This window comes from Taudactylus pleione, unplaced genomic scaffold (genome assembly GCF_031769625.1).
Source record: "Taudactylus pleione unplaced genomic scaffold, aTauple2 ptg000792l, whole genome shotgun sequence".
Taxonomy (NCBI): domain Eukaryota; kingdom Metazoa; phylum Chordata; class Amphibia; order Anura; family Myobatrachidae; genus Taudactylus; species Taudactylus pleione.
The window spans coordinates 9527521-9541308 of NW_028285194.1; the positions used below are offsets into that span (position 1 = coordinate 9527521).

General features: G+C 39.6%; 1 protein-coding gene across 3 annotated transcripts in view; it reads left to right on the forward strand.

Annotated features, from left to right (window-relative positions):
* The window catches only part of SSBP2 (single stranded DNA binding protein 2), a 228377-nt gene that overhangs the window by 189954 nt on the left and 24635 nt on the right, over window positions 1-13788 (forward strand). For 2 of the 3 annotated variants that reach the window (XM_088457928.1, XM_088457926.1), the window contains exons 6-12: window positions 1695-1778; window positions 2393-2452; window positions 2537-2603; window positions 5236-5306; window positions 7150-7217; window positions 9130-9178; window positions 13184-13219. In XM_088457928.1, coding sequence (XP_088314054.1) covers window positions 1695-1778; window positions 2393-2452; window positions 2537-2603; window positions 5236-5306; window positions 7150-7217; window positions 9130-9178; window positions 13184-13219 — 435 coding nt within the window. The remainder of the gene's footprint in view (window positions 1-1694; window positions 1779-2392; window positions 2453-2536; window positions 2604-5235; window positions 5307-7149; window positions 7218-9129; window positions 9179-13183; window positions 13220-13788) is intronic. The other variant, XM_088457927.1, reaches the window with a different exon arrangement.

The following is a 13788-nucleotide window of genomic DNA, read 5'->3' on the forward strand; positions in this document are numbered from 1 at the left end:
AGAAATAGAAGGATCATAAAATGTAACAATAATCGTAACCAAAGTACTAGTAATGCTCCCACCAAATGTGCCACACAAGTCTGTTCTTCAGATACACCATGGCCTTTTGTTGGCTTACGGTCCAGCTATTTTTCCACAAATAAAATCTGCTCTATAGGAAGAATGTTAAATTAAGTTTTCTATACGAAGTGAAGTTTGGGAACTGTTGGATAAATACCCTACAGCTTCTTCCCTTCTTTTTAAGACAGACTGAAAGATGACTGTATTTTCTCCCCCTGAAACATAAAGGCTGGATGCACAGTACCATGTAATTCTGCTCTGCAGCAGATATAGTATCGGAGATCATAAATATAGGGACAATTCTTCTACATTGTAACAATGGGAATTTTCGTTTCTCCAACATAAGTAAGAGCAATATGCATACATAGATCAAAGCCTCTACCAATATTACTGTGGGTGAAATGTCCATTCTGATAAGACAAGTAAATATCCTCCAGAAATCTGTCTTGTCTAAAAATAGCCTGCAACTCTGGTTACCATTTTGTTGCCATTTTAAAGTTAAGAGTTAAATATATAAGATACATGGCTGTTGGTGGCTGCAATGTATATGATCCAGAAACCAGATGTCAATCACTGCTTATCTAGACTAGCTAAGGTATTTTAGGAAAGTCATGTGATTTGTCCTTGCATCATCCAGCTATGGTAATTGATATCCACGTAACTAGATAGACTCATTTAGTCTGTGTACACACCAGTACTCGTTATGTAGTATTTAATGCATGTTAAAGTGAAATCAAATAAAAAAACTTTATCCTTATTTTTTTTTTTTTTCATTAACTGTCTGGGACAAAGTGGGATGTTGATAATTAAAAAAAAAAAAAAAAGGCGCATTACAGCCCAACGCCAGTTAAACGCATATCAAAATGCAAATACGTACGGTCTAATTCGATGCTGATTTATATTTTCACAGCTGTTTAAATGCACTTAACTGGCTTTAGAAACACCAACACTAGTGTGTACATAACCTTACTGGCTTGACAGCTCTCTGACTATGTTAAAATATGAATTCCATTAAGGTAATCCAGTATTGTTAACAAGGAAGAGCGAGAATTCTTCTGCAAGTTACACAGGAGCAAAGATTCTCTAATTTTTCCCATCTTGTTTAAATGATCAGATTTTGGTAAATAATCTTAATTGAAAAATGCAATGCATGACCCCGATGTTCACAGCAAACAGTAAAATAAGTGAGGAGGTTAAAAATAGGGAATATTAGCTCATGTATGTAGTGCCACCTAGTGGAATTTATAGATTAAGACATCATGTAAACATTCATGAAAAGTAGGTTTTCTGGGTGGACTAGGAGTAAAATAAAATGTTTGAGATAACAAGTTTGGTTATCATTTTAACATAAGAGATTACTGAAATATATTACCCACCATGAAATGAAAGCTGCTGTTCTTCCTCATCTGAGCATTTTATGGACATATCACTACTTATTTATTACTTATTAAATAGTCCTGTGTATGAGATGGCAGAGCTGTTTTATTGCTGCATCAAGTGGATACATGTTAGCACACCATGATGTGATACCTGACTACGTGCAAAAGAGGTTTATCCATAGAATAGCATTTCCTGCCAGAATATATGAATTAAAGTCCATTTCTAATGATGTCCCTGATTTTATTACTCTCTAGGGCCTTCCAGGCTCACAGTCATCACCGCACGCACAGCACCTACCTCATAACCTCAGCAATTCCATGATAGGAACCCACAGTCAGGTAGGAGGCCACACGGAAATGTTTCTCCCTCCGGGAAGGGCAGGCTCTAGTCCCTCACAGGTAGATTCTTACCACATCAATTTCAGACTTTATAAATGTATAGATTTACTAAGACATTATTTTTCAATAAAGTTATACATGAGAGAAGTACCTTTAACAAACCATCTACATAGTATATACGTACTCGATAAGCGGCCTATTAGATTTTAACTGTCGTTTTAGTGCAGTGTGTTGAATGTAAGCAGCCATCTGGTTTGCAGTTATGGTTTACAGCACATTTGGGCATGTAACACTGTTATTTTAGAAGTAAAGTCGTACAGTGGACCCGTACTGAGGGTGATTTACAAATCTTGTTAAAGTCTCTTCCACTCTGTCCCACAATACTGACCTGTTCTACTATTTTAGGTTAATATTCTTCATACATTAATAGGGAGCTCTAGATTGCAGATCTGTTCTGCATGGTAAACTTTATATATAAAACTTTTTACATCCAAAAAATTCAGACACAAGTGAATTTGCTGACCAGAAAATCTAAACGGATAAAGTCAAAATACATCTATTGAGACAGATATATTATGTTTAACTAATTGTGTGTCTTTTTCTTGTCTTTATAGCCTTTCATGTCTCCTCGGTATCCAGGTGGTCCAAGGCCTCCCTTAAGAATACCTAACCAGGTGACTTCAGCTTTAACTTCCACACTAATATGGTGGTTTATTCCCATAATCAGCTTTGTGTAACAAACCTGTTTATTTGTAAAGGCACTCGGGGGTGTTCCTGGAAGCCAGACATTACTTCCCAGTGGGATGGACCCTTCAAGACAGCAAGGTGAGAGCAGAGTCTAGGATGACAACATCCACTCTAATGGTTGGACTATATTTCAATTCGTAATTCCCGGCAGCTTCAGTCTGGTTAGTTGTACAGCACGCTGTATTTATTTGATTTATTTCCAAAAGCAGAGATATATGATGGATGTTCCATAGTGCAGCGCACTCATCCTGACAGCTGTGTCTGTTACTGGTACTGCACAGATGATTGTCACTTATGTGCCCATAGACAATTCTTTTAGAAATGTCTGCCCAGCTATCAACAGAATACATTGACCATACTAATAACTGGTAAATAAGAACTACACATGAAAAAAGAGATTTGTAATTATCATAAGCAGGATTTAGCTTCTATACCTTTCCTTGAATAAGAAAACTCCTCTATATACTCTGTTATGCTCTATAGTAAAGCATCAACGTTCTCTGAAATACCTTTTACCTTGTACTCACCCTGAAATGTTTTCTCTCGGTCCCATGAGCTCAATGTCGTTGGCTGCAGAAGTCTATATTCAATTAATATCTGCATCTTGCTTGCATCACTAAGACTAGCAGTTACTTAATTACCAATAGCTTTTGTGTTTAAGGATAAGCCAGAGAACTACATTTCCCGACATGCATACTGCTACTTAACCCAGTGCATTCTGCACAATGGTTGTTTCAGCTCTCACTGGAGACGGCTACAATTGCTGTTGCCTCTGTACTTTTCTTGGCTGCACATCTACAGATCCCCATCACCTGACCAGAGCATCAACTCTTGTGCAGTATAGCTCATTGACCAAGTAACCATGTTGCTCTATTCTTGCCCTGTGCAGAAACATTATTGAGTATACTGTTGATTTGTCTGATTTCAGATCAGTAAAATGTGGTTACTATAGCCATGGCTTGGTATGCCTTATAAAGGTGTTTGTGACTAGAATCTTTGAGACTATTAGTGAAGTATCCTTTATCTATCAGACCTATCCTAGCAGAGCTGAGGTTTGTTGTAGCGGTGTCTGAGACATTGATAGGAATTTTAAACAGATTTTTGTGGCTTTTGTCATTTGCTGTATGTGCAGCATATAATCATGTAACAAACTCGCGCTCCAAGGTTTGTTTCTTATGTAGCCCATAGTGCACACAAGTCACTTGGGTTTTCTACCAAAGGAGAGAGGCCTTTATCTCTGACCCCCAATGCCAAGAGGCCCACAAGGGCAAATTTCTTTAGACCTCCATTGTGGGACGTTGGGGATCCTTTTAGGTTCCTTTCCCTAGAGTCTACAGGCTAAATTGAGTTTTAGAAGTGGAGATGTTGCCCATAGTAACCAAATAGTAAATTTACCACTGCATTTTTGTGTTTTCACTATGGGAGATCCTTGGAGAGATAGATGGGGGGATTCAATTATAGAGATATAGGGGGGAATTCAATTATAGAGATATAGGGGGGAATTCAGGTGCGAGTTTGCAAAAGGCGTTAAACTCACACACTTCACTTTCATGCGTGCACCAGAGATACGCACAATTCAGTTAGAAATGCCAATTTACACTGCTCGCATCAAGAGTGTGCAAACTCTGTAAAAAAACAAACATACAGGGAAATAGCATGATAAAGTGGGGAGACCGTCCTGGACCCCAAAAAAGTGACAACTTATAGAAGACTGTTAGTGGGCAATAAGGAAAGTACTGTACGCTTTTAAAAGGTGTCAAATGGATGAAGTAGAAAAAAAAATATTTTGGTGTAATTTGAGGCGTCTTTAAAAAAAAAAATGGATAGAAAGCAATTAGTTTTTATTTACATAAATAGTTTCATTACATTTGTGGTGCATTATTTTAAGAGTTTATTTTGGGGTAATTTGAGGCCATTTATTTCTTCTTATCCCAAAAATGACATGTAATCATTGGCCCAATTAAGCTAATGCCTAACTAGTAATAAGGGGGAGGGGGGGTGTATCCAAGGGGTTCTGAAGCAAGTCCTGACGTTTTTACCTTAGAATAAAGATTTTCTCTACCTTTCACCTGCTCAGGGGGGTGCAAACAAAAACAGGCAAAGTTACTCTGACAAAGAAATGCGAATTTGGAATTGAATTGCAAATGTAATTCACAATGCCATGAATTTGCCTCACAGGACCAAATTCCCTCTTAGTTTATTGGCTGCACCAAACCACTACCACTACTTCTTCTAAAATCTACAGTAAGTGACAATAAAACAAAGCTCTAAAGTGCCACATGCGAGAATAAAATAAAATATAGGAGCCATATATACGGCTAGAAAACTTCAGCAATATAAATATTTGTGCAGCAAAATAAAGAATGTGCCATGGATTTCAGGAATCCCTGGTTCATACACAGCAGCACCTCAGACTTCCCACTTCCATCACTTTACACCAAGGCAGCTTGCCCATGATAAAGGGTTTCCAAGCCGTCCTAGATAGTACTTTACTTGGTCGTAGCCTTAAGGCAGAGAAGCTATCTCTATCCAAGGTCCTGAATACTGGAAGATGACGTTCCCTACATCCATATACAGGGTAAATGTAACATGCCCCAAAGCCTACACTTTTTCTCATAAGGGTGATCAGACCAATATTATGACAAGTTAATTGATTTATTATAATTCACGCATCATAACCATCTTATAATATGTTGTTACTTTTTATTAGGACATCCAAACATGGGTGGGCCAATGCAGAGAATGAGTGGCCCCAGGGGAATGGTTCCTCTTGGCCCGCAGGTATGTAGTTTATTTACTATAATGGCAAAAATGAAAGATAAATGTGGGTAAATTTGTATGCATATATTAAACTGTAACTTCTGTAATGCTCTGTAAGCCCCAATGTAGTCTTGAAAAGCTGATTAGATGTCAATCATTGGGGTTTTCACTCTCTCCTCAGTAAAGCTAGGTATACGCCTACAATGGTCTGGTCGATCTTTCAATTCCCAACCCGTTCATGCGATATCTTAAGAGTATAAGAGTATGTAAGCACCATGGATCATGTTTTAATGGAAGAAAACAGATCACATGTGAAGATCAGGCTTTATATGCAGTTTAATTTTCAACCTATGGGGTGGTACACTATCTGACAAGAAGTGAAGTGTGTACGCACTGCCGACCGCTCTGTCTGATGTCTCTGCTCATAATCCCCGAGCAGCAGTGCCGCCTTTGTGTCTTTTCAGCAGATGTGTTAAACATCTGCTCCACGGGAGGTTTCTGTCCTCCCTGAGCTCGCCTTAGGACACCTGCGTTACGGTTTGACAGGTGTACCACCGCCCCAGTCAAAGTCCCCACCTTTGCAATTTAGATTGTAAAGGTGTGTACACATGAGTCGGCACTTTGGACGGGTAAAGTAAAATCGCATAAGTGTCATTGTACAAGTGTGTAACCAGCTTTACTTTTTTTAAAATGTTTTTACCGATATCAGACCTAGTTTACATTGGGTAACCAGTGTTGGTGCATAAAGCATCTTTAAAGTTGTTCAAACTGTATGTTCAGGTTCATGGCAACCAATTTTGATGTCTGTATCGCCATCCAATCATGTGCTGAGACACTGGCAACCATGTTTGTAGAAAATAACACAGCATTTGCTTGTCTGGAACTCCACAACATGCTTTATGTCAAGGGGGGAGAGAGAGTGTATGTAAAAACAGTTCAAGCTGGACGTATCTGTGTTAATATGTTCCTCTTTAATGTATAAGTTAGAAGTCTGTAAGACCTAGACATGCAGCATCCTGTGCTAGCTATCATCTGCCCCCAGAAAGCTGGAGGGGAGCAAATTTGTGACCACAGAGATTGGCTATATTTACATACCTGTACATCATGAGGGGACTGTTCTAATAGTGACACATTCATTCACTATAAGCCACTCAGATGAACCTTATGTATATAAAGCACAATACTGGACAACTTCCATAACCAGGTAAAATCTTTTTCTGAAGGCTGGAGTGGACTCATCGTGCATGTTGCTGGAGGACCCAGCCAGGATAGATCTCTTCAGTAGGGTTCTATAGATGGGGCTCAGCTTTGAGCTGCAGTGTTGTAGCAATGAGAGGAAGCAAGTTGAACTATGAACTATTTTCCGTCCTCAGATAATAAGCTGTTTGGCAGTTAGGCAGGTTTTGGGGGTTTGTCCATAAGCTGACAATCCCTTTCGGTATAGCATGATAGTAGAAAGAGGCAAGAGTTACCAGTTTGGGGAATTTGTAATGATCAGCGGCCTCTACTTAGTAAAGGTTTAGACATTGATGGGACAGGGTGGTTCTCAGGGTCTCTGAACCTAGGTGCCAGCTGAATTACATTTCTTGGGTCCTACCATTTATAACTGCTGTGGGTGATTCTGTCAATACCACATAGTCGCTGTTTGCCAGTAATCACATAGTAGCTGGTACATTACAATGAGAGAACCCAACACATGCTGTCTGATTGATTACAGCGTTGCTTTGCTGTCTATTGTGTATATTAAGGCACTGTCAGATGACATTTACAGGCATGTCATTAATGTGCTCTCCTTTCTTTCTCCTTTCCTCTTTGGTTTTGTTTTTTTGTTTTGTGGTAGTCTGACCCTTGGTTATCATTGCAGAGTTACGGAGGAGGGATGCGACCGCCACTAAATGCACTTGGTGGCCCTGGGATGCCCGGAATGAACATGTAAGTGTGTAAAACGGTTTTGCTATAGTAAGAGGGAAGGTCAAATCGTGCATGCTCGAACCCCACAAGCATCCCCAACATGACTGCAGGATTGCGCAGGTGCATGTATTATATTAGGTAGTATCATATCTTTTAGCTTTACAGTTCAGTACTCCAAGATTTATATTGTTATTAGTATTCTATATAATGTGCCAGACAGTGCGGATATGAAACAGACAGAGGTTACAATAAAGACATACTTGAGACAAATTGATGAAGAGCTCTGTCGCAACGTCTTACAAACTAATTTTGTCTTTAAAGCAATGCTCTGAAGATTCATAACATTTTGGTCGATGTTTGGTCGGGGTTTTTTTTTGGTCGATTTTTGTGTTTCGGGTCTAACTCACATTTACTAACAGATGATTTTTGACCTCTTCTTTTTAAACCATGCCAAAATATCATCTCTAAGTAAATGTGTGATTTAGACCCTGAAAAACAAAATCAATCCAAATCGACTTTCAGTAAATATACCCCTAATTCATACATTTACTAACAGATGAATTTTTACATTGTTTAAAAAAAATTTGAAAAATAATCTGTTAGTAAATATATGATTTAGACCTTGAAATACAAAATCGACCAAAAATCTTCCAATATCAATCTTTAGTAAATATACCCCTTGGTACTTTTAAAATATGCACACATTCAATTGCATGTCAGATTTTTTTTATAAACTCATGGTTAAAGAATGTAAAGTCACACAACCGTCTAAAAAGAAAGGTGACATTATTTCACAAGTGCTTAATAAGTTCATGTGTACAACTGAAACTTTGTTTTCAAGTGCTATGTGTGAGCACAATAATCTTGGGATCACTGGCATAACTGCCAAAGGCAACAGAAGTGTTTTCCCTGGGGTGCCAAGTGCTCTGTTGAAAGGGAAGGTACCTCCACAATACCAGGGGGGGGGGGGGGCGTAACCTAGGGTACTTGGTGTTTCGCATCCCTGCAGCAAGGCATGTGAACCAGGAGGGGGCATGCAGCGACGCCAACAGGGTAGGGCTTGGCAGACACCTTACCTCTGGGCGCTGGCAGTAAATGTCTACTACGGCTTGGGATGGTAACATTTCTATATGATCATTATGATTTGCTCTCATCAGGGCATGGCATACTCTTAATTTCTAGCTATTACTTGGAGCACAAAAACAAGCACGATTTACTGCAGATTAATATATTTAATGCTGTGTGATTAGTGGCATAGGTCCTGAATTAGAGGTGTACAGAGGTGCAATAGCGGTCGCAGCTGCTATTGAAAATTTATGTTACTGCTACAGCCGAGTGGCTTCCTACTGAGACACACCCACCAGCTGAGGCTCTAATCCGCTGCAGTGCTTTGAAAGATGCACCACTGAGCGGACATCAGCTGTACCATAGGACATTATATCAACCCTATGGTTGCTCAGAATGTCCGATGTGCCAGTGGAAGTGTGTTTTCCGATGCAGTCCCTGACACCAACACGCCCGACAACGAAAAGCCAAGTCAATACCCAGGAATCTCCATGCTATTTGGGTATGTGTCTGCCGGCGGTAACCATCGGGACACATGTGCAGTGCATCTCGGATGCATGCCCAGATTTAAAACATCGGGCATCTTGCATTTTATGTATACTGTACCTTTAAACCTCTTACTTTAGGTGACTTGGCAGTATTGTTCTGCATTAATAAAACAAACTACAATAGGTTAATGTTGTTCCTGTCGCACAATAAATCATAAAGTGGGACAGGTTATTAAAGTACATGAATGCCTTCCAGACACCGTAACTTGGGAAAGAGAGCTTTTAGAATGTGGGAATCAAGCAGATTGCGGTGCCATATATGACCTGGTATTATGTCAGATGATTAGTGGAAGATCTAATGTTGTTTATTTGCAACCTAGGGGTCCAGGCGGAGGAAGACCATGGCCTAACCCTGGCAGTGCAAACTCAGTTAGTATCCATTTATATTATTATTTAAGTCTTTGTTTTGTGCTTGTTTTATTTTGCACGTTTTGATGTGTGTATATATTTTATATTACCTGTCTTACCTCATTTTCTTAGGTGACAGTGATAATAAAACAGCTACAAATAAGAACAAAAAAAACTCATCAAAGTGTCCTATAATATACCTCTAAAAATGCAATTCTATCTCAATGGCTGGTCACGGTACTCTTTATGCTGATGATCACAATAATTATCTCTAGAATGTTGCTATAGACAGAGTAGCCTGTAGTGATGTTACGAAATGAGACTTTGTTTCTGTGGAAAGTAGAATCACAGTTGACCTATGCACATAGTAAAGGTCATTTAAGAACCACAAATCCGCAGACCAAATGCCCTGTGACGACATGTGGCTACTGCAGCACAAGTCCCTGGTATTGCATGGATCTCCTTGGCCAAGTGGGTGCAGTGTCTATGAGGGTGCAGGAATTCTCAGCTGATGGGATATGTTGGGCAGATAAAGGGCTCTTTGTTACATGCGCAGCTGCGACTAGATTTGTCAGAACCACATTATCTAAATGAGCAATAGTGGTGGAAAAGGCACATTTACAGGGTCTTTTCTGCTGTACAGGCGGGGGCATAGCCGTTTTTGTCATGGTAATGTTCGTTAAATGACAACTAAATAAAAAGTTAGCTTTATATGTGAAGCAGGTGGTTAAAATACAGTGCTCAGGCGGCACACAGTCATTACAGGCCCTGTAGTTTGGAATAAAATAATTAAAGTGTGTTGGGAAAAAAAAAAAAAGAGTTTAGAACTTTTTAAGGATAAATTCCGTTGCTGTAGTGCAGTGATTCTCAAACTCGGTCCTCAGGACCCCACACAGTTCACGTTTTGCAGGTCATCCAGGAGATGCACAGGTGTATCCATTACTCACTGATACATTTTAAAAGATCCACAGGAGGAGATAATGTTTTCACTTGTGATTCTGTGAGGAGACCTGGAAAACATGCACCGTTTGGGGTCTTGAAGACCGAGTTTGAGAACCTGTGCTGTAGCGAATATCTCCAGTGAACAGTAATATCTATCTTGTTGTTTATTCCCGGACCTCTTCCCACAATAGTATCATTCTCATTTCTTATATCTAATCTGTGTTATTTTTCAGTTATAACTGAAGATGCGGGCAGGCGGCTGCAGGTGTTATGTAACAATATTTCTGGGGAAAAAAAAAAATCACTTATTTTTTTTTTTTTTAATGGATGAAGGTGGCATGACCTAGGGATTATAGTAACAATATTGTTATATATATTTTTGTTGTCTATTTACTGATATCGTTTGGTGCTATGTCCAATTCTTAAGCCAATTTTTAGTCTAATAATTTATCATGAACTGGAAGGGAGGGAGATTCAGTTATTTGCACCAATGGCTGTCAGTGATGGGTGCCCGACAGAGCAATTCAGTGGTTGTTCTGTTGGGCCACGAGAACTGCCGGCATTTCTTTGAAGTTTCTATTTTAATTTTATTAATATAGAGAGAAAAAATTAATATTACAAAAAAGAAATACAATATAAATTGAGTAGGTTGCCCGCACAAATTCTCATTTATCTAAAAAAAAAAATTGCATATAGGTCTCTGGCTTCTTCACCCAGTTAAGACTTTTACAGCCTCATTTATCAACGAGTTTATAACTCAAAACTAGTGATAAATATCACTGTGTATGCTCCAGCCAATCAGCTCCCAACTGTCATTTTTCTAACAGTTGACAGGAGCTGATTGGCTGAGCACCATTTATCATAAAAAGTGATATTTATCACTAGTTTTCAGTTATAAACTCGTTGATAAATGAGGCCCTTAGATCTTAAAAGTAGCATAAAGTATTCAAAACTACTTATGATTATCTGATAAAGGACCACGAGGGGGTTTCAAATAGTTTCATAATGAATTCTCGGGTTACAGAATCCAAAGATTCAATATACCATCCCCATTTGCCATAGAAACGAGTAATGCCCTTCTCTGAGTCAGGTAATATAGTTCTGCGATCAAAGTATAATACAGGTTGAGTCTCCCATATCCAAATATTCCGAAATACGGAATATTCCGAAATACGGAATATTTTTGCCATGACTGAGATAATGAAACCTTTGATTTTTGATGGCTCAATGTACACAAACTTTGTCTAAGGCACAAATTATTGAAAATATTGTATAAAATTACCTGCAGGCTCTGTGTATAAGGTGTATATAACACATAAATGCATTCTGTGTATAAACTGGGGTCCCATTCCCAAGATATTTAATTATGGCATGCAAATATTCCAAAATATGGAATATTCCGTTATCCAAAATACCCCTGGTCCCGAGCATTTTGGATATGGGAGACTCAACCTGTATTTGAAGCAAAATTCCTTTTAGTGTACTTAGTGGAGGAAAAGTCGTCCAAGATTTCAAGATGACTTTTCTGTTGGCACCCTCCTATACCCAGCTAAACCCTGTCTATAACATGCAACAAGCACGTTAATTAATGGGCGCCCAAAACAATTCAGTTACTCCAGCAGGTGCTCATAAATTGTCATGGCTCCCAAAACAATTGAATTCCCCTTTAATATGACAGTTTCTTCTAAACGTAACATAACACCTTCATCCACTCTCCTCTTCAATTGCAAAGTCTGTAGGTGAAAAATACACGTGCTTAGTCCTAATGTAGCCACTAGATACAAGTATTGCCATCGAAGGAGTTTGTCCTCAACAAGTTACTTTTATCCTTTGTATGGTGCCACAAGGGGTCGCGCCTAAGGAGAAATAGTGCAGATCTAGAAAGAAAGTGCAAATGACTTGCAGGCATACCATGGGATACAAGCTATAATAAACCATTGCTGCATATGCAATCCTAGTACCCAGAAAACCAATGCTGGCTAAACCCAAAGGTTTGGTGCTGTTGTTGACAGTGGGGAGGAGAATATGTTATTGGTAAGGCAGGGATAAGGGTCCTGCTTGGGAGAGCTTACCATCTAGTGCAGGGGTCAGGGAACGTTTTTACCTTTTACCCCCAAATATATTTAGATATGCTGACGTTATCCCCTTGATTTGAAAGGAAGAAAATCATATAGTAGTGCCCCCATATAATGCCCCTATAATAGTGCCCCCATATAATGCCCCTTTAGTGCCGCTTGTACAAAAAAACCCCACTTACCTTAATCCCCGCTCCTGCATCCGCCGCCGTCCTGTCCGCCCGGCTGCTCCTCAGATCTATAGGAGAGACGTCATGACGTCTCTCCCATAGTGCGCATGGAGAGAGTCGGAAGCTGGAGTTCAGAGGAGAACTCCAGCCTCCGGTTAACGCGGCGCAGCAGGGAAGGAAACGGGCGCCCGCTGGTAATAACATCTCAGTGGGCATCCGGCTTAGAGCCTCCCTGCAGCACAGCCGGGCATACATATGAATCATTCTATATTATAGAATGATTCATATGCATGCCCGGCTGTCCGTCCATTACCCCCAGGAATTCAATTTTTACCCCATGTGGGGTAATTTACCCCTGTACCCTGCCCACTGATCTAGTGTCCTCATTCAGTTCCCAGGAAATCGTCATGACTGATTAGAAAGTGTAACATTCACTCAGTTTATATTATAACCTTGCAGTGCCGAGCTGCTGTTGAACTAAACCTAGCTTTATCCTCAACCAGTTCTATTAGAATCACAGGACCAAGGCTGAACACCCCTCCTGCCATTCACCCCCACAGTATGTGTGTCTTTCTTCACCACTGGCTTCCCTCACAATGTTTCTCCCTGGTGTAAAGTCAGAAGCAGCTGTTTCCATCTATGAAGCGCTTTCACCGGACCCTTCAGCTTAAAACGATTAGCATTTTAAATCTGTGTGGTAAAGGCTGGACTAATCTAACTAACGAGAAGAATATGTTCCGCAAACGAAATTACACAAAAAGGAAAAGCAATCAATAGAACTTTTATTTTATTTGAACAATGAAAGAGTAACTTTGATTTTTTTTTTATTTGCTTTTCAGATACCCTACTCGTCTGCGTCTCCCGGGAATTATGTAGTAAGTTCATCTGGTTTTGTTTGCTCATTGGAAATGATGTTACATTTTATTTAGTCAAAGAAATAGTTATCCAGATGTTAAGAGGAGCCCTTGTGTATTGTCTGTGGAGTGAACATCTGAGCCATGCTCAGGCTGTTTTGTCTGTCGTTTAATGTGCATATGTTGATATTTGTTTGAAGAACAGTTACCAATCTGCGCACAGATACAGAGCGAGCCAGGATGTGCTACATAATAGCATCCATTGCAATACGTGCAACTGTTAAATGGCACTTCAGAATCATTTGCAACAATGAGGTATTTAGAATCCATTGATTCATTCTGCAATTTGCAGAAGTGGTATCCTCTAATGTGGTCAGTTTATGTGGAACCAATACAGTTACTGGTGTAGAAACTGTATACACAATACATAGAATTAGTGATTCCACTTGTATAATTTAAATCTGTTTCTTGGAATTGCATTTACCCATTTCTTTCCTGATGAGAATAGTTACTGGTTAATACAGCAACCTCCTGCATGGACAGTGCAACTGGGAACTCAGACTGGGGCTTGCAGCTCCGTTAGTTTAGGG